Here is a 26801-nt window from a genome sequence, read left to right as displayed (position 1 = left end):
CTCTGACAGGCCCCTCATACACTGTCTACTTTAGAGATGGTGTGTTTGTGTTGGTGACACACAAGAGGTGGTTCTACACTAGATTTTTGTAAAGTGACTTTTGTGGCTCACACCACAGCTCCTGCAGAGAGTTTAGGAACATCTAGAAATAGGCTTTTAGGAATTTGAATTTTTTTCTTCCAGAAAAACATTGTGCTATTAGAAGTTCAAAATCTGCAATGTCCCGTTGGTACAACTTTTATTGTTGTTGTGTTGACAGGGCCTCACTTTATTGCTCTGGCTGGCCTAGAAGCCAATATGTACACCAGGCTAGCCTTGGACTCCAATAGATCCACCTGCTTTTGTGTTCCAACTGCTGAGATAAAAGTCATACACCGCTAAGAAAAGATGTATTTCTAGCCTTGGCTACATTTTCTCGGGAAGATGATACAACAAAAACTGAGCTGGAGAGATGGCTCAGTGGTCAAAAGCACTGACTGCTCTTCCAGAGGTCCTGAGTTCAAATCCCAGCAACCACATGGTAGCTTACAACCATCTGTAATGAGATCTGACGCCCACTTCTGGTGTGTCTGAAGACAACTATAGTATACTCATATACATAAAATAAATAAATAAATCTTTTAAAAAAATAAAAACTAAGCCCACCCAGGAACATCTGTTGCCATACTAGCTAAATATGTATGCTACCCGCTGGGACTTGAAGGGTTTGATATGTCAGAAGACCATTTTGGTAGAAAACAAAAAGTCAGAGTATAAAGCATGAACCAAATAAAACTGCTCCTGAACCCTCCCTCCCTCAGTCCCTCCCTCCTCCCCCGCCTCTCAATTTAATACTTCTAAACCCAAGTGCTACTTCTAACTATACATACAAACTCTACTACTACTAAGACTTATAGTTAGTGAGACTTTAAAGGCTGTGTGTATTGCGTGAACTGTCAGTTTAGCAGTGATCCTCAGTTGAAACCCCAAGGCCATTTCAGACACAAACCGGATTCTGGCGTTCTCTGGAAGACAGATGCACTCCACTGGCCATCCCGTTCACCTTGTGAAATCCGGACTGCGAATTCATACACAGTGTCTGGGATCAGGCTGTCCACCAGTACACGCCTGTTAGCGACTTGCTTGTAATCCCACCTGGCCGACTCCCCCTTCTCTCGGTAGCGCACCGTGTACTGCCTATGAGAAAATGCAACATGACAATCATCCCCGAAGACTTGAGACTTTGCAGTTGACTTCCAGAGTCATCACTGTTCATCTTTCCCTGTAAGTGGTGATTCTTAAAAGCAAGCAGGTAGAGTTAAAGAGAAAAATCCAAACTTTTGGCCATGTCATTGACTCTAAGAATCTGAAGCCAGGGTTCTGGCAAGTGTATGCAAAAACAGGCCAAGAAATAGACTGTGTTTCTGTCCAAGACTAAAAATATCCCAGTGTTCCAAATACCAGAGGTGGCAGACAGAAGGGGTAAAGGGAGGTGGGCAGGATTTACAAACACCTATTTTCTCAGTGATGTGTGTGTGCACACTGGCTGAAGAATATGATACCAAGAGCCAGAACTGGTTCTCTCTGCCTGTCTCTCATTCTCTCATATGCATGCACAGTCATACACAGAGCCAAAATCCTCACTTCATGCTTAACTGGACATGTTCAACAGACTCAGAGAACAGGAAACATGTGGTCTTGTATAGACTTACTGCCACGAAATGGACCAGACCTCTACAATGGAGCAGGACAGAGTGGCTGAGAGAGGAGCCCAGTGTGATCCACAGGGAGAGAAAAACCAAAATTCTGATTCTCAAAAGCCCCAGATAGCAGATATCCGTGGCATTGGAGGAGCAACAAACCCTGAAGACTGGACCCCTGTTAATACAACTTCTTCTTCATGGCTTCTTCCCAGTAGAAAGCATCTGAGGCATTAAGAATGTTCTACTGGAGATCTCGAGAGAGTTCAGCTACACCGTACTTGCAAGATGAAGTGTAAAGATCAGAATATGAATCAGTTGCTTCTGATTCATAAAACCATGTTTAAAATGGGCATGGTGGTCCATGCTGTAATGCCAGTTCTGAAGAGGCAGAGATGAGGGTCCCTGAGGCCTGCTGGTCATCCAGCCTAGCCTAGTTAGCAAGTTTCAGACCAGTGAGAGACCCTTTCTGTAGACCATAAATAAAATAAGACAGAGGATACCTGAGGAACAACATTTAATGCTGACCTCTGGATTCTGTATGCACATGTACATGTGTATACACACACACACACACATACGTTCTTCATTATATTTAGTAAATCAGGAGAAAACATCAGTTGAAGACAGGACACAACTATGAACAAAACAGTTCTTCTGAGAAGAGTCTAGCTTCCCCTGGTTTCCTCTAAGATGTTGGAAACTGAAGCCCAGAGGCAATCAGGACCACTTTTTGTTGGGGGTATATGGACAGAGAGACACAGTGACTCTTCTGAGCCCTTAGAAACATGTGTCATCCTACCAGCAAACAGAAAGGCTGTCCTGTATCCATTAAGGATCATACTTTACATACTTTTAAAATCTGAGCATTGCATTTCTTTTACTTCAAAATATGTTCCACTTTCCTGCTGTAGATAGGTTTGAAACTTAACATATAATAACCATGCCACCATATCTTTGGCTTCTTCTTAGTTGTATAAATTACCAAGCCTTTGAACACAAAAAAAAATCTTAAATTTATATTCACCAGTTTTATACAATATAGAAAACCATAAGACTCACATAAACATTATTCCAACTTTATAATATTGGCTATTTTTTGTCTGTAGCTACTACAAATGGGTATAAAAACAGAACAGGACAACATCATGAGCTAAGGGAAAAGAAGGTGCTCTTTATTACACACAACCAAGGTGAACCTGACATACTTCAGAGATCAGCTAATATCTACTGAGAAGCCATGCATGTGACATTAGACAAGCATCTGCCTTTCAAAATAAAAATCTATCTTGCCTTGACTCTTCAAGAAGACTTCACCCACAGTAAACTCTTCACGGAGGGGAACTACATAATCGAGGTAGGGGGAAACAAACAGGAGACAAAATGAAGCAGATGAAATATGAAGTATTGTATTGTGAATTATCCTCCAGGCCCTATTTGATTTGCAGGAAATTAGTTGCCACAAAGTACTGGACATTCAAGAGGTAAAGAGTAGTCAGCACCCACACAGGAAAGAAAATAAAATCAGGCTGGAAAGATGGGTCCATGGTTAAGAGCACTGGGCTCTTCCATAGGACCCAGATTTGGTTCCCAGCACCCACATTGTAGTTCACAGCCACCTGTAATTCCAGTTCCAGAAGATCTTATGTCCTCTTCTTCCTCTGTGGGCACCAATCATGCATATTGTACACATATACACATGCGAGCAAAAACATTCATGCACAAAAAAGTAAAATAAGTAAGTCTTCACAAGATTAAAAAAGAAAAATCGCTGAATTCATTTCAAGTCTGGAGAAACTGCCCTTCACATACCCAGAGATAGGACATAAGCGTACATGTGTACCTTGATGCAACAACTCTCTTCTGTTTTTCCACAAGAGGATCCACCCAGGCCACGAGCACCGACTGAGACGACATGACCCGGACACTAATGTCTTCAGGTACATCCAGTTCATCCTCTTCTGCAATGACAGTGGATGCACAAAAGGGACTCCTTTTACCACAGGCTCTGCGCTGACTTCCTCCACCCAAGCCTTGCCTAACTTTTAGTTGTTCGTACTTACTTTAGGTAAGGTGAAAAGAATAGAATGCTAAGTGATTATTTATTTTGTCTATATACGGGGGGGGGGGGGTCTCAGTTCTTGCTTCTCCTAACCATAGCCTGAGAAGCAAGGAGTTTGCCTCAAAAGCTGCCTGTGCCAACAAGTGAGCAAAAGGGTGTAAAGAGGCTGCTATGCCCTGGTAGAAAACACTACAAGAAGCTCAGTGTTTGCTCGTGACATGCTGTAAATTTCTCAGAAGTAATAAAACTTTCATCAGGGCGTATGTTTGAGGGAATAAAAATTTACATTGTTATTCATTAGAGACCATGATGTCAAGTAAAAATTCTGCTTTAAACAATGGTTATGAATCTCATGGGAGTCAATATTGTTCATATTTTAGAGTGTGTGGTTGAAAGGCAGGTTAAATGTTCTATTTGGATAGAAGATAGAGTTGAGTTTGCCAATTTCTTACTGGGATTTCTTACCATCTTATTGTGGTCTCTAATTAAGATTTACGAAGTGTACTCAACTTTGCTTGTAAGTTTCATTGTTTCATTGTTCTGGTTTTTGGTGGTTTGGTTTTTGAATGAATCAAAAGAATTCAGATTTTACCTACATGGGGGACACTGGAGTGGACTGTTGGAGAAGCTGTCCTTCTCTCTGGTAACCATCGATGACTGATATAAGTGAATGGCCTTGGGTGGGACATCTCTATGCAATGTGGAAAACCATAGCAGGCCCCACTCGGCATCATAACTTCATTAAAGGACTGTGCTAGGGTCTCCTTATTTTTTAGTTTTTATTGCCAAGTGACACAACCTAGTGACACCTGGAAGAGAGAGCCTCAACTGAAGAACGGCCCCGTAAGACTGGCCCATGGCCGTGTCTATAAGAGATTATCTCAATTGTTGGTTGATGTGGGAGGACCCAACCCAGACCCAGCATACTGTAGGTGACATTGTCCCTAGGGAGGTGGGTCTGGGCTGCATATGAAATCTAGCTGATCATGAGCCAGAGGGTGAACCTGGAGCAGTATTCCTCCATGGCTTCTGCTTTAGTTCCTTGCTTCAGCATCTACCCTGACTTCCCTCGATGAATGAGTTATCGGAAGTGTAAGATGGCATAAATCCTTTCCTCTCCTAACTGCTTTTGGCCGTGGTTTATCACAGCAACAGAAAGCAATTAGAACCCACTGAGGTTCGTGCCCAGAAAGGTATATGTAATTTGTAAATAGTATGAGTGATGTAAAAAAAACAAAAACAAAACAAACAAACAAACAAAGCACCCATTGTTGGAAGTAAAGAAGAACACACTTTGATAAGTTCACAATGATTGGGCTACTAGTGAACCACAATTTCACATTTTCATACTTCTCTTGATGCTATCACGTGTGCATAAGGTGAGCTGAAATGGTGTGTGTGCCTCTATGCTGCCCCAACACACCTGCCCTTTCTCCTGCTTTGTTCAGTGCCTCCCTAGGGACAATTAACAGATGGAATTGACTATCTTTCCATGGAATGATGCCTCGTTCCCTCTAGCACTGCAAAGCAACTGTACTACAAAGTGTCCATAATTTTCAGTGAAACAGGCCTTATCCAAAGAATTCTCCCATGTCTACACATGAAAGAAACACACCTGCATATACCTGTAGTTCCCTTCACTCCCCTTGAAATTCACCAGTCCCCTCCCCCATCCCATCACAGCCAGCATCACGTGGAGAACATCACATTCACACCAGACCATGGGTTTCACCAAGTGCATCATCCTTGGAAACGTACCTGCATTCTTGCGCTTTGTGAGGGCAGCCCTATAGACGGGCTGACTCTGCCCCTGGGAGTTCGTGGACTGCAGGGAGACCACATACACCGACTCAGAGGCTGTGGACCAAAGAGCAGGACATGGGACAATGTCCTCATTCCTCAGTAGCCTATGTGCCCTACAGCCTATGGCCCCTCCTCTTCCCTCCGCTTACCCCAACTACACTAACCATTTCACAGGTAAGTCTTCATCTAGTCATTATGCCCTGCAAAGAGGCCCCTATCCCTGCCCTTGTTTCATGGGCAAGGACAGGCTCAGAGGGGTGAGGAGACTGAAAAAATTATAATTTTGTCTTGCAACCAGTTCTACATGACTTTAAGGCCCTGCTCTTAATAACTTCAGATGGGGACGAAGCAGGCCGTATGCAGCCATTAGAGATACAAGTGAATGTATCCAACAGTAGGCACACACTTCTCTCTGTGCCTTGGTTATTGGATATTGAATAGAAATACAATCTCCAAACTGACACCAAAATCACTATCCAATGATCCTAGGGCACCTACACACACCCTATCCATGTAACCCTGTATGGCTCATATCCCAGTCTCTAATATATGAAGCAGAATTTCTCCACTTCCCATCTGGCATCTTCCTGAAGCTCTTCAGATGTCCCTGCCTTCTGGGGTCTGCTCTTGTCTCCTCTTGTCCTCCTGAGGCCCCTCCACTTCTACATTGCTGCCTGTCTCAGGGATTTCGCTGATTCAGAAGACCACCCACAAAATGTGTTTAAAGATTGTGTAGGGGTAGGATTCCTTGGTGATGAGACTTTAAGCCAATCTCTAAGGTTCCTCAGTATGTGTCCACTTCCGAGATGTCCCATGGCCAGTAGCATCTCTGTGGTAAACAGTGTTAAGGTCCTATGCAGAGTAAATCACAAAGACAGGCTTCCAGAACAAAGCAGACCCCAGAGAATTCACTTTGTCCTCATTCCATGTCATGTCCTTCTGTTTGATACCCCCTCTTCACAGGAACCCACAAGGGGAAGGCCAAATCTCTTGATGAAATTCAAAAGATAACATGCTGCAAAGATAACCCCTGCAAGGAGCCTGCACTGCTCTAGGTATACTGGGCCTAGAGCTCACGTATACCTTAGGTCCAAATCTGACCAAGTTTGGGTGGCAAAAGATCAAGATCATGTCATCTTCAGGAGAGCAGAGATGTGCTACTGAAGAGATGAAAAACTCTCAAGGTCAGTCATGTGGGTCAGAGTAATGCCAAATTACGTTCCAGTGCTTGCTGTGAATGAGACACGTGAATGAAATGTTCCGCCAAACGACGCTCTCCCACAGTATCGACATGCAAAGAGAGTCCCTCCCCTTTGGCTGGACAGTCAGGTAGAGTTTGATCCCTGTCATTAAAGAGCTGAACAGCGTGCATGATGAAACCATCAGGACAGCTCAGGAACGGAGGGTTGACATGACTCCAGGTCATTCTGCGGTTCCCACACCGCCAGGTCACTTTCCCCACATCTTCTCTTCACAAAGCACACCCAGCCTAGATTCTCCTGTTGCCTCCTTGGCTCTCTCCACATTTCTTGTGGCATTGGAGAAGAGAGGTGTTTGGCGTCTTCTCGCTGGAGTCTGGGCTTTGACGACTCAGAGGCTTTGCCTGGCTCCGAGGGGCTTGTACCTCCTTGGGGGGACCATGAAGATACAAAGAATACTGCACAGTTCTCATCTGTCTCATGCTGGGGACACCCAATCAAGGAGCTGGATAGACAGTGTAACACTGGAGTGTCCAGCAAGCGGCTGAACACAGCATCCAATAAAAGAGACGTCTGGGATTCTTCGCATAGGGCCATCTGTCCCAGGATCTTCAGCAGTTCAAATCTGAGCTGCTCACACTGCAGAAAGTCCTGGAAGCCAGAACTGGGGGTCCTGGGGACTATAGGGCTGTCTGCCTAGGCTCCTAGTATACATAAAGGTGTCTACTTATGCCCTTAGCTGGGGAGTTCTCACACCAAACCAGCAATGCAAACCACTAGGCTTTCTTCCCAGAACTCTGTCTTCCTGAAGCTGCTCTCACCCAGGGCTGTTCCCTGAGCTCAAGTCATGGTGCTTCACAGCCTGGCTGTGAGTCTCTCTTCTCCATGCTTTCATCCCACTCCCAAGTCTCTCCATCTGTATGCCCCTCACCTCTCTTGTAGAACTTACCTTTTATGACAGAGGTGCCAAGCAAGAGGTACTGCACTTCCTTCTCACACAGCACAGGCCTGTGTGGTGGCCTTGCTCCTTCCCACCATACCTTCTGACCCCCACAATGCCAGTCTCCACTTCTGGCCTCCAGGCCCCTGAGTTATATGAGCCTCTATCCCCACTGTCAACAGCATCAGGTTTACAATGACATAAGAGGCACCCAACTGCACTGGAGTGAACAAACCAGATGTTTTACTAGAATCTTCTGAGTCCCGCCAGTAAGCCATAGCCTCTCTCTCAGGTGAGTCTTGACCCATTAGGAAATAAAAGAAGCATGAACCCTGTGGGCCAAAATATCCATATTACTGGTAAAAGAGCAGGTGTCAGGGCATGTGCCAAGGGGTTTTACAACTATAGTTATAGCACAAGAAAGATGTGTTGCCAAGGCCACCCTGGACCCTTGAGTGTCTTTAGCCTGGCTTCCCCTAGAAGTATATAAAGGGGCCCAACTATACATCCAATTCATTGGGTAGATAATGCAGCAGGGGCAAGGGCAAGAGTAGCCATTAGCAGTTCCTAAGGGAAGAATAGCATGTCCTCAGAACATGGCTTGTGTCCCTGTCTAGCTTGTTAATAAAGGATAAGACCTATTAAGATGGACCACACAGTATCTTCTGGTCCCAGCAAATATGCCCATGAACATTCCATAGCTATTTCCCCTCCCCACCACACCTCATATCTGCATAAGTGGCTCAAGGACTCTGCACATAGAAACAACTTATAAGACAGTGTGGTCCTGCCACTGAATAAAGGTTAATGTGACAGAGGCCAAGACAGGAGGGGACAAAGTGAGGTTGTGGTCTCAGTAATAACTGTTCTCGCAGGGTTATGAGTTTGCGACTTGGCCCCAAGATGGTGGCACTGTGGAAGGTGGTGGAACATTTACAAGATGAGGCTTGTAGACGGAAGTGTGTCACCTGAGGCAAACCTTGGGAGTTCTGTAGCTGGACCCTACTTCCTGTTCACTCTGCTTTTTATTCTACTGAGATTTAAGACATTCCGGAAGTATACTCCAGCTACCATAGAGTTTCCTGCCATCACGCCTTCCTCTCTGTGGGGATCCATCACCAAAACCAAGAGCCAAAATAATCCCTTCCTTCTAGAAGTTGGTTTAGTCATAGGGAGGGGAAGGTGGTTAACATAGAGCATTGCCTTGAATGACCAGAGCTGGGAGAAGCACCTCTCGCTCAGACAACATTCTGCCTTGGATGACGTTCTAAACATAGAAGTGATGAGCACGTTGTATGGAAGATCATTTCAAACTCACCAAGCTTTTTAATTTCATGTGATCTCTCATCTCTGGTCAGTGGAACATAACTCATCTTCCGGCCACTTTCCCCGTAGCCCAGAAGAAAACCCCGAGATCTTCGTGGGCTCTTCGCTCCAGATAGGCGTGGCGCCTTCCATGCGACGGATAGCCTGTCGTCTGAGGCTCGGACGCGCATACGCAAGGGCTTGTTGGGCACTTCCTTTTCTTAAGAAGGACACAACATAGAAATGATTAAAGGGTGGAGCTTACATCATATATGTGAAATCTCTGTTTGCATTAGCCACATTGGTTAATTGCTGGGTTAAAAACACTCATTTTTTTTTTTTTTTTGGTAACCTGCTGTGTTCCAGGGTGGGCTGTGTCCACACAGGCTTCCATTTCAGGCCAATTCTCTGAACTTAAAATGAATACATTCCATGTGTGCCAGCCACAGATCTGGAAGCATTATAAGGTCCCTTTCATCTACTTCCCTTCATTCCCATTAAGCTAGAAGACTATATAGTCTGCGGCAAGGGCTAGAGAAAGATATTGAAATACAACAGAGTCATTAAGTGTTTGTTATTTGTAACTGACCTCTAGAAGGCTTTTTCACTGTCATGTTGAAAGGCTAACTTTCCTTGCTGAATGAGCTAAACACGAACCAATTTTGTCCTGGAGTCTCTATTCCCACCCTTATGTAAATCTTTCTCCCCCTCCCCCACAAATCTGGGTTATGCCCCACTGTTGCCACTATTCTCAGGGGTCTCTGACTTTTTTTATTGACAAATTAGCCAGTTTCCAAACATCCTAAACTGACTTGAAATGTACCCATTGTTAACTTTCTCAAAGTAGTATGTCCTGGGGACACTGGTTAGTATTTAGAGCCTACCTGTCTGCCTGTTTGCCTGCCTGCCTGTCTGCCTGCCTGCCTATCTATCTGTCTGCCTGTCAATCTGTCTATCCATCCATCTACCCACACATCTATCTATCTATCTATCTATCTATCTATCTATCTATCTATCTATCTATCTATGTAACTACCTACCTGTCTGCCTGTCCGTCCATCCATCTGTCCATCCGTCCACCTATCCATTCACCCATCTATCATCTATCTATCTATCTATCTATCTATCTATCTATCTATCTATCTACCCACCTACCCACCTACCCACCCACCCACCCACCCATCCATCCATCCACCTACCTACATATCTATCTACCTACCTATCTAATTTTAGTAAGAGCTGATACATTGAGGAACAAGGGTTTATGGATCATGTGACCACTATGCCTGCCAATTTCTAACAGTGGACCACCTTCTAGCCCTCATGCGAGGATGCTGCTAAGCAAAGATCATTTCTCTAACTGTATAAGGCAGCTGCTTCGAAGCATCCTTTCTTTGTCGTCTATATCAGGCTCAGCACCAATTCTGACTAATTCTGTTAGACTAGAAATCCCAGTCTCATATAATATCTGAAAACGAGTGCCATGAGTTAGAGTGAGCTTCACGAACAGACATCTCAGGAAGTTAACTTTGATAGTCATCTCCAATGTTGTACATCTAGGCAAAGACCATCCTTTTGTGGAATTCCTGGAGTTGCTTAATAAACCTCTGGACATCCTTCCTTAAAGACATCTGAGAGCAGTAAGTCACAACAAAAGTTTTCCCCAATAAACAAAAGTTGAAACTCTTTGTAATCCAACAGAATGAACCAGCAAAATGCAATGGGCCTGGGTCTTCTGTGAGTCCAGGCATTTGCAGCTGCATAGGACCAACATGCTCAGCCTGCACTTGTTTTCCATCAGAGTCCTCCCAGTCAAGCATCTGGAAGGAGACCTGGTGTCCCCTGGACTATTCTATCCTTGAGGATAGCTGTAGGTTTCCTCTTGGGACAGATTCTCATTTAGCAACCTCTGCACTCATTAGCACAGTGCTGAGCAGGGATCCCAAAGACTCGTGGAATTCTGTAGTGATGGAGACTACAAGAGGAAAGAATGAGGTTCTCGGGACAAGGAGCTTTGACAAGACCACACAAGCTTGTTGGCTGTAGTGTGTGTCCTGGAACTCCCATGCACAATAGTCCTGTTGAGCATTAACCACACAGCCCCATGGCAGAGACAGGAGCTGTCCCAATATATGCAATATACGGTGCGGCTCCTGCCACCAGCATTTGCCAACCTTCCTACTGGGGCCCTAGAATGAGGCTAGGACCACAAAACAGCTGATAATCCAAAACAAGGTGGCCTTGGGGTGAGGAATAAAGACATCCACATTCGGAGACAAAGCAGATAAAGTCATGGGGCCATTTAGTGTCATTTGGTGTCAACTGGGGGTGGGGACCCACCTATTCTTATCCCCAGTGCTCTCTCTCTTTCTCTCTCTGTTTAAACTCACCTCCCACTAGCTATCCAGTCTCTTCTGCTCATGAGTGTGAAACAAGACTTTGTGTCTAGGCAGGCTCCTTACACACTATGCCCTGCCCAGTTGACTCTACACAAGATGGAGCTGCAGTCTCCCCATGGAGAGGAGTAGTTAGCCAGAGGTTATTCCCAGGACAATGGGGGTATGGATAAAAGCCACAACCCCTTCAGACACAGTCATTTCTCTTTTGAGGCTTTGATTGTCAAGCACTTTGAAATGTTTTTTTCTTTAATACTCTGGATTCTGTATACTGTCAACTGCTTTTTGCACATCACACAGGGAGCCTCTCTTAAAGCAGAGACGAGCATCAGGAAGGCACACCTGTGGTTAGAAGCCATCTGCAATTAAATCATGTGAGTATTTTCTCTAAGCTGTGTGCAATGGCCTCACAAAAGCACTATGAACTTTTCTAATAAATTCTGTAGATCTTTTATCTTGAAAACAGGGAGTCACAACTGCCAAGATCAATCATGCTCACACCACCAGGGCAGAGTGTATTTATTTAAGAAGTGACAGGATATATCCCCTCCCCCATTAGTCTTAGCACAACAGAACCAGGTACGTCATGGGCAGAGCTGGTGGGTCCCAGAAGACCTGGGACAGTTGCACACTGTCCCCCTGCCAGACAGAATAAAACAAGCATTGCCTGGCTGTAAACCAGGAAGACAGGCAGGGCTGGGCTGTTCCTCGTGATTTTTAAGTCAGCATATTTCTCAAGTTGTATGGAATCAATTTTTTCTTTTTACCATGGAAAAAATAGGCAAAAATTTCACATCATGTTTTGCCTGGGTATAATTCTATGCTAGTTATATGTGACAGGTTTTTAGATCAGGCTAACCCAAACTCTAGACTCAGGGTCTACATCAAATCTCCTACTTACAGAGGACTTCAAGAGCACTCCTTGACTGCATCAGTTTCTTTTTCTCTGAAACTGTATGTAATAGCTGGGTACAGAGCTTATGTCTGTAACCTCAGCACTTACAAAGTAAAGGTTAGCTCAGGCTATATAACAAACTCTGAGATAGCTTTGGCTGCAACTGCCTCAAAAGCTTACATCCATCATAAACCTGGGCAAATTTAGATGTGACCCTTTGAACCATCTCTGAACAGATTCCCAAAACTCTTCAACACACACATAATATTACAATACAGCTGTGTGTTGCTAACCACAGAAACATACTCTGGTAAATGCACTCTCAGATGATTCTATCATGTGCATGTTATATGGCACATTCATATACACTGAGGTGACTATGACATCACTAAGTGTCATACACTCTCAAGGACCAGGGTTGCCTACACGGTCCATTGTGATGCTGGTCTCCTCTCCAATGCATGACTTTTTGGGGTAATACTTAAATAAGATAATATACTTAATAATAACAAAGGAAGACCTTAACTTCCCTATTCTGGAATGGATCTGTCAGGTATCACTCACCTGGAACAGCACCAATAGCAGACAAAGAGACTGAGAGGCAGAGGGGGGGGGGCACACTGCAGAGCTGGACAGCAGCAGGAACTAGAACCCTGCTGTAGGACCTGTAGTTCTAGCTCACTGTGCTGCAGTGCTCACTCAGAAGCTCCTGGTGGCTGCAGTGTAAGCATCCCTGGAGCCACACTAGTATAAATAGTGCACCCACTCTGGGGAGGACTGTGGTGCTCCTGAGTGCTTTGGGTAAAGGATCTGGCTCAGTGGGAGTCCCTGTCCAGTACATTCACACTTATCTCCTTACACAAATGGTTTGTTGAGCTCCCCAAACTCTGTATCCCCATCAGGAAGTAAGTCAGTGACATCTGTCCCACTGAAGCAAACTCACTGCCCTATCCCTTTCACATTAGAGATGCACTCAATGCTCCAAGGAAGGACCATTGGATGACGATCCAAGTCCCAGTCCACCATGCCAATGGATCCATTGGCTCACTTGTCCAAGGAATCTCTCAGAATCCAAAGAGGAGAAAGGCAGTCATAAACATCCTGCCATCCTCAGAGACACCAGAACAGTGCCTCTTGGCCAGTACATGGTGTCAGGAAACAGTCAAGGTGAAGGAGGAGACAGTCTAAAAGACAAAGCAGTTTGAAAAGGAGAAAAGGCGAGAAGAATTTTGACATCTTCTAGGCTCACCAACACCATATAGAACATTGTAGGTTACAGAAGCCAATGAGCCTTTCTAATGGACATGAAACTAACTTCAAACACCCCCACAGGGCCCTTCAGTCCAGCTCACTGGGCCTGTGGAATATGTCTGGGATCCTGCTTTCCTGCGTCCAAGGTATCCTTGAATGAGGAAGCTACCAGAAGCCTGCCCATCATGAGGACAGAAAGCTACACTGTAGACAGAAGTGACTACTGGCTCCCATTGCTGGCCTGATTCCCCTCAACACATATGGAGGGATCATCCAGATTCTCAGGGTAGCCAGCTGTGAAAGCTCCCTATGCTCCTAACGGGTGAGTCAGACCCCACAGCTGCCGTGGATCCATCCCATGTTCCTGTTAGTTTCCAGCCACACTTCCTGACAGCTCACAAGGGCCATCAAAAGCAAAGAGAGCAAGCAATCCTTTCCTGTCTTCAATAGCTAGTGCTCCTGGGCCCCTTGGAACAGCACAGGGACAGGATCATAGCCAATCAAGGCTAAGAAGGACTAATGCGACATATTCTTGCAAAAAGCATATCTCAAAGGTGTGGTTTGGCTTTCTCTAGGGTGGTTTTAATGGGAGTCTTCCTGCATTTGCTTCCTCCGGGGGTCAAATGGAAAGAAGGGCATGTGTTTTCTGAAAATGAGAGGACTGGTCTTGTTGACTGGGTGCTTGGTTTATTCAACCTGTTACCTGGTCCCCCATTCATGATAAAATCCCATTTATGAATAGCTCCATAAGAAGGAGGTGTTTCTTTCCAGACTAACATTGGATTTTTCAGGGATCCTGCATACTAGACTACAGCCTGACAGTCCCAAGCGCTTACATTTTTTTTTCACTTTCAGGGTCAGAGAGTGGCACATGGCCTCACTTGTTGACCTCTGAACAAGTGCTGGCTTTTACTAAACTACCGAGGTCCTTCTAGAACATTCCTTTAAGGCTTCATGAGCAAGCACAGCTCAGCCTCTCCAGCTTTCTGGCACTCTGGCCCTAGCCTAGTAGCAGTCACCCCCATGGCAAGACCCATGAGCCAAGACAGACTTTGTTTCTTTATAATGTATCCTCAACCTCAGACACTCTGTCTTAACTACAAAAAAGTAACAAACCAGGTTAAGATAGCAAGAAGAGGTTAAGCTGGTTTTTCATTATTTCATGGCTAAGTTATTTCAGTGCTGAATTATTTGTGCAACAGTATGTGTCAACACTTTGAGCCAGTCATCCAGGAAGCCTGCTGGAGAGATGGCTGCAAAGAGGAGTCCAACCCCAAATTTGCCCTGGGGTCTCATTGTGGTTTGAAGATACTCTGCTAATGAAGTCAGCCTTCGAGAGAAGGGATGATTCAACTTTTCCCCAAAGCATGGAGAAAGGGAGATGGAAGTCATCCAAGGAAGATGAGGTATCTTACCCCGAGAGGAACAGGAAGAAAGGCACCTGACAGAAGGAAGATAGCACAGCCAGGAAAGAAGCTGAAGAAAATGGCTTCTTTTTTGTGGCAGCCCTCCTGGAAGAGAAGAAGGGTGACCGTGTAAAGACAGGCAGATTCGTTGAAACATCACTGGAAGCCCAGCCTGAGAAACATGGCTGTGATGGTTGAGAAGGCCCAGAGCAGCTTAGCTCTTCCTTTCTCTCCCCTAGTCCAGCTATGAGAGGCCAAAGAGAGAGCACCAAGCATCTGGGTGGTCCTGGTGGGACCAGGGAAGGCAGTTCAGAGAGGGGAGATGTTCTGAGTGTATGTCCGGGTTAAAGCAGAGAAGAAACAAGCCAAGGGTGACCTCGGGACTCTGCCAAGGGGCCTGAGGAGGTCAGGAAGCAAGCTCATGATGTGAGGGATAGAAGAAACAAGATATGCTGCCAACAGTCAGAGGAGTTCAGAACTCCCGCTTGAGCGACTGACTTTAGCCTAACTGTAGATCTTTGGCAAGATCTAGCTGTTAAAAACTAGAAGGCAGGGCTAGCAGATGGGCTACCATCATGGATGCCTGGTGTGTAAGATATACTACTAGACACATGTCTTATGTTCCTGAGAGAGCCTTCCAGAGGGCAGTGGCTATAACCATAGGGCTATGGTATCTAAACCACAGTGCTGGTGGCAATAACCCGAGAGGAATGGCCCACACCATACCCAACTTAGATCAAGCTGTCATTGAATTATTGAAAGCATGAACAACCTTCATAACTAAAATACAGGGCAAAGAAGACAAGACGCAAAACCCAGACTTTGTGTCAGTTCTGGATCCAACTCAACTCCACAGCTTGAGGGAAAAGCACAGAGCGCAGGGTTTGTGAGACTCCACGAAAATTATTAAAACAGATATGAGCATACTCTGCGCTAAAATTAACGGCTCTAACGTGGTTTTCCAAGATGAAATTTTGGCAAATACAGAATAACTGGCCCAGCTGCATCTGTGGGGCTGTTCACTATCAAAATTGGGACACGGCACAGTCCTGACCCTGGGGGCCTGCTTCTATGTGATCTCATTCCTCTGGAGCCAGCTGCTGAGAAAGCTAAGATAGCAGTGAAGAATTCTGAGATAAATGAGAAGACGCCAGCGTTCTAGAAAATGAAGTCTCAAGACATCGCTTCCCTAGGATCCAAAGAGGGGGATACAGGCAGGCATCCCAGCAAGGAGGGTGGGTTCTGCATGTAGAACGGAGGAGACCTTCTACTGCGTCAGAAGCAAGGCTGCCACCCAGGAACAGCATTTTTATTCAGGATATCATTTCTGGGTCCAAACCTTCCATATTTGGGTGAGCAGGCAGACTCAGAGTCACTCAAGCCCTCTCCAACCCCTAGGACTTTCTAGAAGGTTCTTCCTCCTCCTCCCCCTTGTCAGGTTACTTCACCATCTCAGCTTGGCGGAACAGCCTTATCACCAGGCTCTCCATCCGTTCATCCAAGATTACTATGCAGTTCATTGCTTTCAAATACTTGGTGACTATTTCAAAATTCATATATTGACATCTTAATCCCAGAACCTCAGAGTTAGCTTTAGTGGGCTGTAGGGACCCTAATGAGGCAATCCGGTTTAATGAGGCTATCAGGGTGCACCCTCATCCAACCCAACTGGCGTCCTTGCAGAAGGAAGGCACGCAGATCCATAGCTTCTTGCCATCTCTTTCCCGTGTGAGATGGAGGGAAGTCTGGGTGAAGACAGAACGTGGAGGAAGCCATCTGCAAACACAGAGAATTCCCAAGGTTCAAACCTACCCACACTTTACTATCAGACCTCGACACTCCAGAGCCATTGGAAACACATTGTGTTGTGCAAGCCCTCCCTACTCCCCGTGGGTGGCAGCCCTCGCCCACACGACTCTGATGCATGAGGTTCCCTTAGTTGCTTCCTGGTTTTCTTTCCCACTAGTGTATACTTTCACACGGATAAGCCTTCATTTGTCTTGTTCACCATGCTAGAGACCTCTGGGACCCGTGCCTGCAAAACCACAGGCACTGAAGCGACAGATTAACAACCTTGGTTCTATTTTTAGGTAAAGAATATTTAAACCTGATAGGTCTGGGCCAGCCAAAGGAGGCCTTTCTGGAATTTGAATTGAAATCCCTGGTTTTGGCAGAATAGAAAATGGATTCTCCCCTGATTTTAAACAGGGGTGCAGACAAATCAGACAAAGCACCAGCAAGCTCCTGCAAGATCTCATGCCAGTACCGGTGCCGGTGCTGATGTGTTATCTATGTTTTTAAAGGCAAATGCTTTGCCATAAGACCTGCACCATTGAGAATGCTTCTTTTGTTTGACCAAATTGTTATCTACTTAATCATTGTTCTGAACAAGAAATGGCTTTTTTGTTTCATGACCCAAAAGCAAAAAGGCCTAGGTGGCATATCAATCAGTCATAGACAATTTCCTATAGATTCTCATTCTTTCAGGGATAATGAAATAGAGCATTTTTCTGAGTCTGTGCTCTCTGGATACCATGGGTTGTTCAGTTTGGTGTTTTGAGGTCAGGACTGCATCATATGCTGCGAGTTCAGCTAGGTGTCTCTCTTCTAGTATCTTTTATTCATTATGTATAACAAATGAAGATCATAAATTCTAACAGAGAGCTTTGGTAATCACCAAAAGATCCAAAAGCTCCTACAACAAGAAGCTGAATACAGTCCCAATGCACTAAAGCAACAATGAGTTAGAACCTGAATTTCTTTGATTCCCAAGTCTTAGTCTGTAACCCCCAGGGCTCCATGTCACACATAAGAGACACGCACCTGTAGACACTTTCAAACACACTCATACACTCCCATTAAAGGTGGCAAAAGAAAGTGACTATCTGTGAAAAAGCAAGAAAACTCCTAGTTCTAAATCTAATGTCAGATCGAGAGTATAAAATAAACATTTAAAATACAAATATGAGATTCAAATACAAAGCATGAATAGCTCTCAGTAAAATGTTTGTTTCTGACATATGTGTCTTCAGGAGTAAATACATCTAAAATTAACATACTTTCCTATGTTGCCCTCAGCTTAAGGGTGTGTCAGCCCCCCTCCATCCAAAGCTTAACTTTCCCAGGTCCAATTACCTGTAATATACTGTATCCCCCAAAAAATTAAGTGGAAAATTCTAGAAATAAACAATTCATAATGAAAGTATACATTGTTCTGCAAAATGTAACGGACCCTCACATTACCCTACTCCATCCTGCCCAAGGTATAAATGATGACTTCATCCAGTGTATCTGGTGTGAATATGCTGCCTGCTGATTAATCACCCAATAGTTTTCCAAGTCACCAAATTGGCTCTTGCAAGTATTCATGTTCTAGCAACATCTCCTTACATGTAATATCCTACTATTAGTACCACAATGACTAATTTTCATTACTTTATATAATCATCTGCATATTGTATCAGCTCATTATCATCTTGAGAAAAAGCGTAAAGACAATGCAGTTGGCTATTATAAAAGAGGCAAGAAAGAACAGTCACATTCATATTATCATTATAGGGTAGTGTTACAGGTTTTTTTGATTTATTACATTTCGTGTTAAAGTTTTATTGTACCAAGGGCAGCGAACCTGAAGCGAAGCTACCTCCTGTAGCCAGGCAGGAACCCCAGGGGAGCAATAGGGGCACCAACCCACTCACAAAACTTTCAACCCAAGATTTATTCTGTCTACAAGAAATGCGGGCATGGGTGATGGAGCAGAGACTGAGGGAATGGCCAACCGATAACCCGCCAACTCAAAACCCATGCCATGGGCAAGCACCAAAACCTAATACTATTAATGCTACTTTGTTATGCTTGTAGACAGGAGCATGTTGTCCCCTGAGAGGCTCCACCCAGCAGCTGACTCAGATAGATACAGACTCCCACAGCCAAACAATGGATGAAGCTTGGGGACTCTTATGGAAGAAGAGGAGGAAGGATTGCAGCTCCTAAGGGGATAGGAACTCCACAGGAAGACCAACAGAGTCAACTAACCTGGACCCTTGGGGCTCTCAGAATCTAAACCACCAACCAAAAGAGCATACACAGGCTGGACCTAGGCCTCCCTGCACACATGCACCAGATGTGCAGCTTGGTCTTCATATGGGTCCTGAACAACTGGAGCCAGGACTATCCCAAAAGCTGTTGCCTGTATGTGAGATATGTTCTTCTAGCTGGGCTGCCTTGTCTGGCCTCAATGGGAGAGGAAACGCCTAGCCTCGCTAGCCAGAGAGGGGTGCCCAGCGGGGAATATCCAGGGAGGTTCTCACCAGCTCTGAGAAGAAGGGCAGGGAGAAGGATTGGGGAGGGGGGATCAGGAGGGGCAGTGAGTGGGATGTAGGGTAAGTACAAAAAATTAAATTAAATTTAAAAAAGATTTTAGGAAACTACAAAATGCCATCCATGTAAGTAAAGAAAGCAAAACTTATTGTAGCTCCCTTAAGAGTTCTAAATGGTCGTAGGGGCACAGGCTGAGGTAAAAGTACACGTATGTACAAATCTGGTACCATATGTGGTTTCAGGTTCTCCTTGGCTCTGGAAACATACACTCCGGAGATAAAGAGACTTCCTGTGCTGTCAGGGTGTGCCAAGTTTGATCCTTGTTGCCTTTCCTCTCCCGGTCCTCTCCTACCCATATGCTCTCTAAAACCCCATTCTCACTCTGTAAAATGACTCCCCAGCTGTATCTAACTCCTGTTCCATTTTCCAGATTTCCGCCCCTCATCTCTACTCATCACAAAACATTTGTACTACAACACCCACTGTCACCTGGAGCACCCCTGAGGAAGAGTGTGCTGTTACCCACCTGGAGCATCCCTGAGGAAGAGTGTGAGGCTCCCACCTGGAGCACCCCTGAGGAAGAGTGTGAGGTTCCCACCTGGAGCACCCCTGAGGAAGATCGTGCTGTCTCCTACCTGGACACCCCTGAGGAAGAGTGTGCTGTCTCCTACCTGGACACCCCTGAGGAAGAGTGTGAGGCCTCCACCTGGAGCATCCCTGAGGAAGAGTGTGAGGCTCCCACCTGGAGCACCCCTGAGGAAAAGTGTGCTGTCTCCCACCTGGAGCACCCCTGAGGAAGAGTGTGAGGCTTCCACCTGGAGCATCCCTGAGGAAGAGTGTGAGGCTCCCACCTGGAGCACCCCTGAGGTAGAGTGTGCTGTCTCCCACCTGGAGCACCCCTAAGGAAGAGTGTGCTGTCTCCCACCTGGAGCACCCCTGAGGAAGAGTGTGAGGCTCCCACCTGGAGCACTCCTGAGGAAGAGTGTGAGGCTCCCACCTGGAGCACCCCTGAGGTAGTGTGTGTGCTATCTCCCACCTGGAGCACCCCTGAGGAAGAGTATGCTGTCTCCCACCTAGAGCATCCCTGAGGAAGAGTGTGCTGTCTCCCACCTGGAGCACCCCTGAGGTAGAGTGTGCTGTCTTCTACCTGGAGCATCCCTGAGGAAGAGTGTGAGGCCTCCACCTGGAACATCCCTGAGGAAGAGTGTGAGGTTCCCACCTAGAGCACCCTTGAGGAAGAGTGTGAGGCTCCCACCTGGAGCACCCCTGAGGAAGATCAAGTTGCCTCCCACATCCTTTCCTTTATTTTATTCTCCCACCCTACCCCCATTTTCTAATATAGAAGACTTTGGCAACTGCCTGCCCCAGAAACACTGCTCTAAGAAGCTCACTGTAGTCCTCAGTCTCCACACATACTCACCTCTCTCTCTCCCAGTCCATGCCGATGTGCTTCAGCACGTGGTAGCAAAAATTAAGCATAGCTCTCTGCCCTACTGCCCAAGTGCATTCTGAAATAACTACATTTTTGTGAATTACTTTTTTACCATTAATTAAATATATTCAAGTAACAGCGCATAAAAATCACAACTTTTCTCTCAATAAGTAAAACAATATGACCAGACAACATCGATGTCCACAGGGCAACACACGCATAGACAAATATGGAGCAGAGATGGAAAGGGTCTGGCCTATCACAAAATATTCCAGAGTATTCCAAGCAAAGTGCAAGACTTGAAGACACACAGTGGCCAACAAGAGCCATTGTTTTGGGGGGTCTCAATTAGCTGTTTACAGATAAAAGGCTCTAAAATTCCTAAGGTGGTCAGTTCTACCATCTCGGCAGCCATATTTGCTAGTTAGCAGGTGACTATCTCCAGATGTAAACACAGACGATGCCCACACGGGGAGGGGAAGAAACAGGAAGTCGCACACAACACCAGCTGCAGTCTGGACCACCAGCGTGTGCATTAGTTTAGCAATGAGGACGAGATGAAGGCTTGTGAGCGCGTGCGTGTGACAGAGCCACAGTCCTCTTGGGAGATGTGGCTCCGGTGAAGGCGTGATTCAGGTGAGCACAAAGTACCTGTGACGGTCTCATTAAATGGTCCTGGACCCTTGATGGGAAAACCATCTATCTTGATCCATTCACCTCCTAAATCAGGGAAATGCAACTGGATAGTTAGAAACAAGGTCTGCGGGATTCTCCGAAGTTCAGTACACCCTCAGTGACTAGTCAAATGGTTCTTGAGAAACGCCACACCTAAGTTTTAGGGATAACACAATTAGTTGTAGGGTCTGCACATGGCTAGTTGAGCCACATTGAAAAACAGCAGACAAAATGTTCATAAGTTGCACCAAAGCTATTCCCAAAAAAATCCCTCTCTCCTAATTTCCCATATTTGGTCCTAGTGTATAAGCCTACAATGTGGGACTCTTTAATCATTCTAATTTTAATTTTTAAATTACGTATATTTATTGGGGCTGCGCATTCCACACTGCGCATGGGTAGCTCAGAGGGCAAACTCACAGAAATCGGTTCTCTCCTTCCCCAGTGTGCGCCCCAGGGATCGAACTCAGGTCACCAGGCTTGGTGGCAAGCGCCCTTACTCACTGATCCGTCTCACCAGCCCAGTAATTCTATGTTTTCATTGGCGTGAAGAAGCCAGGAGAGAGGGGCCCTCTCAGTCTACTCATGATCGAAGCTCAGCCTCCAGGTCAGACTTACCCGGTGGGCTCTCAGCTCTGTAAACCGGGCGGCTCACTCCGCTGTGGTTCTCTGCGGTAACCAGCACAAAGTACACCACCCCCGGCTCTGAAACACACGGTTCACATCAAACCGCCGCCTCCGGCCTCCAGAAACGCACACGTCATTCATTCAGCATCTCACTTACACCGGTTACACACAAATACCAAAAGCCCGAATGCAGTATAGTAAGTCTAGCAGTAGCTTTCTCCTCGGTTTTACCGAAATCGCTACCATCCTCCCCATGCGGCTGAAACAGGGCTGACCCTTAGAATGTCAGCTGTGTTTAATACGAAGTGCAGGCAGGCGGAACAAACCTGGGTTCCTACGCCTCTGATAACAGACGACTTTAAGGTCTGTAGTATGAACTCAGCAGAGGAATTGGGACCTCACTGACCACATTAGCACCCAAACACAGTGTTACAAACTAACACTGCACAGGGAAAGTCCAAATGGAAAGATCCAGAAAAAAAAAAAAGGAAATATCAATGAAACTCATAAAATCTTTATGAGTCTACATAAAGCTTCATGGAATTTTTCTTTTTCACTGTAAAATGTTCCCCAGGCTACATCTGCATGTGGTTTTTTTTTTTTTTTACTATTTCAACCAAAAAAAATGCTAGAAAAATATTTCCTGGAATTCTGAAAATGCTAATCTTGAAATAATTAGGCTTTGCTTTGGGACTTTGGTCTCAGGGTCAAGGCCAGTAGCAGAGGTCTCCTTGGCTGAGCCCCTGAAACCATTGAGATTCAAAAGGAAACTGGGGGAACCGTCACGGCACAAAGAGGACACGCCCTGGACTCATGAGTTTCCAAAACCGAATCCATAACACTAATTTCCCTCAAAATGAATCGTTGTCTCATGACAGGTAAGGTGGGAGCAGTTCCTTGAAGCATTTAAAGTCTGAGAGTGTGAGGAGGGGCAGAGCGTTGGAGAGACGGCAGTTTGTCCTGCTGGACAGGCAAGTGGGAATGGCCTTTCTCAGTGGCAAGGCCTTCTTTTAAACAGAACCTTGCTCGGTCCTCGAGCCAGAAGTTGGAGGTTCTCTGGGACTTCCGCTATCCTGAGGCCTGGTGTGGGCTGTTGTCTGTCTGTGGCAGGAGCTGGTGGCATTTAGGGTCTGGCACAACCTGACGAGCTAATGGGAAACCGGTCCAGGTCCCAACAGAATACAGAATTGTGCTTTGTCAGCCTTTCCCTGCTTTGGACTCATTTGAATTCCCCAGCAATGGAGTCCACATGTCTCTGGCCATTTAACTCAGCACTTCCTTGGGAGACATTGTTTATTGGGCGGTACGGGCCTCTCCCATCTGTATTTCTTTTTTCTCTTCCCAGCAATCACAGCAATCCAGTGTTTGAACAAATACAGCCCTGCTTCTGTCTTTGGTTGGATTCATTTTACCTTACGGCTGGGCTGGAGATGGTCTATTTTTACACATTTCCTGTTCAGTTACCCAAAGGATACAGTGGTACCCAGCAGAGGGTGGAGATACGGAGGGAGAGGTGAGCTATGGCTCATGCCAGGATCAGAACAGTAACATGTCACAAAGGATACTGGCTTCTCTCTATAAGGCTCTGTGGCTTCCTCATGCCCCATCTCAAAGTGGTAGCCTTACGTGGTGGTAGAAATTTTAGCAGAAGAAAAGAGGGTACAAAGGAGACACCCCCCCCCCCCCGCAGAGCTGTGCCTTTAAGACAAGGCACACTGAGGCAAAACTTAAAATGTTCCCGGTTTCCAGAATCAACTGAAAATAAAGTTTCAGTGAGTGCAAAGGTTATACTGTCCACATGCATGACCTCCGTCCTATATGCCTTCGCAGGCATGTGATACAGTTGACCTTGAACAGCTCAGGAGTTAGGGGCCCCAACACCCATGCAGGTAAAACCCTGCAAATAATAACTTGGACCTTTCCAAAATCTTAGCTACAAAGAGCTTGCCTGTGACAGGAAGCCCCACGTCTAACAGAAGTGGTCAAGCGATACCTATTTCCATATTGTTAAGTTAGCCAGAGTGACAAGATATAGGGTCTTGACTTTATTTTTTTAAGAAACTGAGCTGCATGGTTTACTAGGGAGATGGAATGCTCATACATGGAGGGCACTGATGCCATGAGAGTCAGTTTTCTGCAGTCATGATTTAACACTGCAGCCGTTGTTCATATGTCCTAGGACCCTTTCTGTTGTTGTGATAAGACACTCGTACCCAAAGCAGCCTAGAGGAGGAACGAGTTTATCTATCTTATCCATGCAAGTCAGAGTCCACCACTGAGAAAAATCAGAACATGAACTCAAATGAGAGCTCAGAGCAGAAACCATGAGGGAATGCTGCTTGTGGGTCGGCTCTCTGGCTCCCTACGGGGGGCCTTTCATATACTTACTTAGCTTTTCTACATAGCTCAGGATCATCTGCCTGGGGATGTTGCCACCCACAGTGGGCTGGGTCCTCTTATATCAATGAATATTCAAGACAATCTCCTATAGGCACGCTCACAGGCCAACATAGTCTTGACAGCCTCTCAGTCGAGGCCTCTCTCAGTTGACTCTAGGCCGAGTCATACTGACTGACAATGAAGACTGAGACGGGTGCTGTGTGCAAACTCAAGTGTTTGCGTGCATAAGGGTTGATCAATGCTAACTGTAAACAGATTTGTATATTACACTATAGTAGCAGATCAGGTAGACTGTCATTTACATATTTTATCCATCTTGACCCATCCAACTTCTCCATATCACTAGGCTTTGAAGTTCTTCAGCAAGCTCTTTTTTCTAATTGTCACAATCCCCCCCCCTCCAAAAAAAAATCATATATGAGCAGACCAACACAGTTCAAACCAAAGTTGTTCAATGGTCAACTGTACTTAATTATTCAGTGGCTTATGAATGGAAAGATATCATTCTAGACTATTAAATAGTCAAGTTGCTCTAAGACCAAATAATAATAATAATAGATCAACAATGTTTCCACTGTTTTCCAAAGCACCATCAAAAACTAAAACTTTCTACTTCATTTTGACATTAAGAATGCTTGAGGTAAGTATATGGGCAAGAAACCTGGCGTGAAACCAAAGGCCTCATGGTGAGGCCTCCAAGCATACCCTTATGATGAGCCTCAAAACTTGGCTTCCTGTTTCCAAAGACTCTGGGCCAGCCACACTCTGTCTTAAGTTATCCTTAGTGCACAGCTGCAATTGTTGATGCACACACAGTTTAGGAGGAGCGGAAAAAAGGAATGTGTGTCACTTACCCAAGTCCTTAATAAGGAAGGATTGTGTCTCCGAATTCACCTTGATGGACTTAAGACTTTTCAGTGACTTCCCATAGGCAATGTTGTAATACTCCACGGGTCTACTGGTAGCATCTTTGGGTGGGTCCCATGTCACCTTCAGGCCCACGTTAGTGGACAGCAGTTTCACATGCCTTGGCTTCAGTGGGTGGTCAACTATACAAACAGCGCAACTATGAACTTTACGCAATGGCAGGCTGGGTGACTAACTCGGAATGCTCTCTGATATTCTCAGCAAGAATGTAAATGACATCCGATCTGTCTGATCCTAAAGATTTGCGTGCAACTGTGTTTGCACGCCGTCACAGCATGACAGCGAGACAAACACACAGATCCCAAGTGCGGTTTGTATTTTGGATAACTGTGGGTGGTAGATTTAAACCAAACGGGGAAGAAAGTCAAAATAAACCCTTGGCATTTCTTGCCTTGATTATGCAGACATGCCAGGGCAAGAAAAACAAATGAGTAATTTATTTTACATATTCTCCAGAAGCTTGTGTTCACGACATCAGCTCCTGGTGAGAGGGACCAGCTGCCTGATTCAAAGGGAGGAGACAAAGTGTTCATTTCCACAAAGGCCAAAACATGCTTGAAGGGAATGTAAAACTCTGATCTTATTTGTATCTAAGTATTGTATCTAATCTTTAAATTGTTACATATTTTCCCAGAAGAAAAAAACATAGTAGAAAATGGTTAAGAAGGATCATGGGGGGCGGGGGAGAATGGAACAATGGCTCAGTGCTTGAGATCAATGACTGCTCTTGGAGAGCACCCATCTCGGGTTACCAGCCTCCACATGGTACACAGTCACCTGTGGCTCCAGTTCCAAAGGATGCAACACCCACTTCCGGCTTCCGTGGGCATCACAACCACGTGACCGTGCTGCACTTGCAGAAATACAAACAAAACATTTATACAAATCAAATGACTTCTTTAAAGTACCACCTCATCTTCAATGAGGAGATCTTTGTTTTTCTTCGTTTTCAAAGTTACCAAACTAATTTAACACAGCATCTTACCTAACACAATCTCTCAGTTTCCGGCATAAGTGGAACTGTAGTGCAAGGCTGCGGCAATGTGCGCATTAGATACTGACGTAGCAATTGCAACAGCCAGACAGATGTTAGTTAACTTGGATGATAAGATGCCTGACTATTCAGTAACATGAGGCATTTTCAGAAAATAAATAAATAAAAAGGGACCTAAGCGGGTGGGGAGGAAAACCTGAATTTTAATAACATTTTTTTTAAAAAAAAAATGCACTTGCAGTCTCATAGGGGAAAGAAAGGGGAGACAACGCTTACATGAGGACACACATGGGTTAGCATGTGATTTTGATACGGATGAAACATCTGAACAGAACGAACACAAATGATGGTAACATCCAGCGCCGGTTCTCCCTCTGAACATTGCCCCACGGCCTCTGGACCGAAGCAGGTCAGATGATGTGCCCTGACCATAATCCCCAGAGGACCCATCCCAACTCCACACGAGAGGCTCCCAAAGCCCCGTGAGGGA

The 26801-nt window shown here is 45.4% G+C and overlaps 1 protein-coding gene across 2 annotated transcripts in view; it reads right to left on the bottom strand.

The window, feature by feature from the left end:
• The window catches only part of Fndc1 (fibronectin type III domain containing 1), an 83210-nt gene that overhangs the window by 37076 nt on the left and 19333 nt on the right, over positions 1 to 26801 (bottom strand). The window contains exons 2-8 of one of the 2 annotated variants that reach the window (XM_052169752.1): positions 25245 to 25439; positions 21982 to 22068; positions 21340 to 21408; positions 9002 to 9208; positions 5500 to 5598; positions 3523 to 3640; positions 989 to 1176 (exon numbers count right to left, since the gene is read on the bottom strand). In XM_052169752.1, the coding sequence (XP_052025712.1) occupies positions 989 to 1176; positions 3523 to 3640; positions 5500 to 5598; positions 9002 to 9208; positions 21340 to 21408; positions 21982 to 22068; positions 25245 to 25439 (963 nt within the window). The remainder of the gene's footprint in view (positions 1 to 988; positions 1177 to 3522; positions 3641 to 5499; positions 5599 to 9001; positions 9209 to 21339; positions 21409 to 21981; positions 22069 to 25244; positions 25440 to 26801) is intronic. The other variant, XM_052169753.1, reaches the window with a different exon arrangement.

This window comes from Apodemus sylvaticus, chromosome 23 (assembly GCF_947179515.1).
Source record: "Apodemus sylvaticus chromosome 23, mApoSyl1.1, whole genome shotgun sequence".
Lineage (NCBI taxonomy): Eukaryota > Metazoa > Chordata > Mammalia > Rodentia > Muridae > Apodemus > Apodemus sylvaticus.
This window is presented reverse-complemented; position numbering and strand designations above follow the sequence as displayed.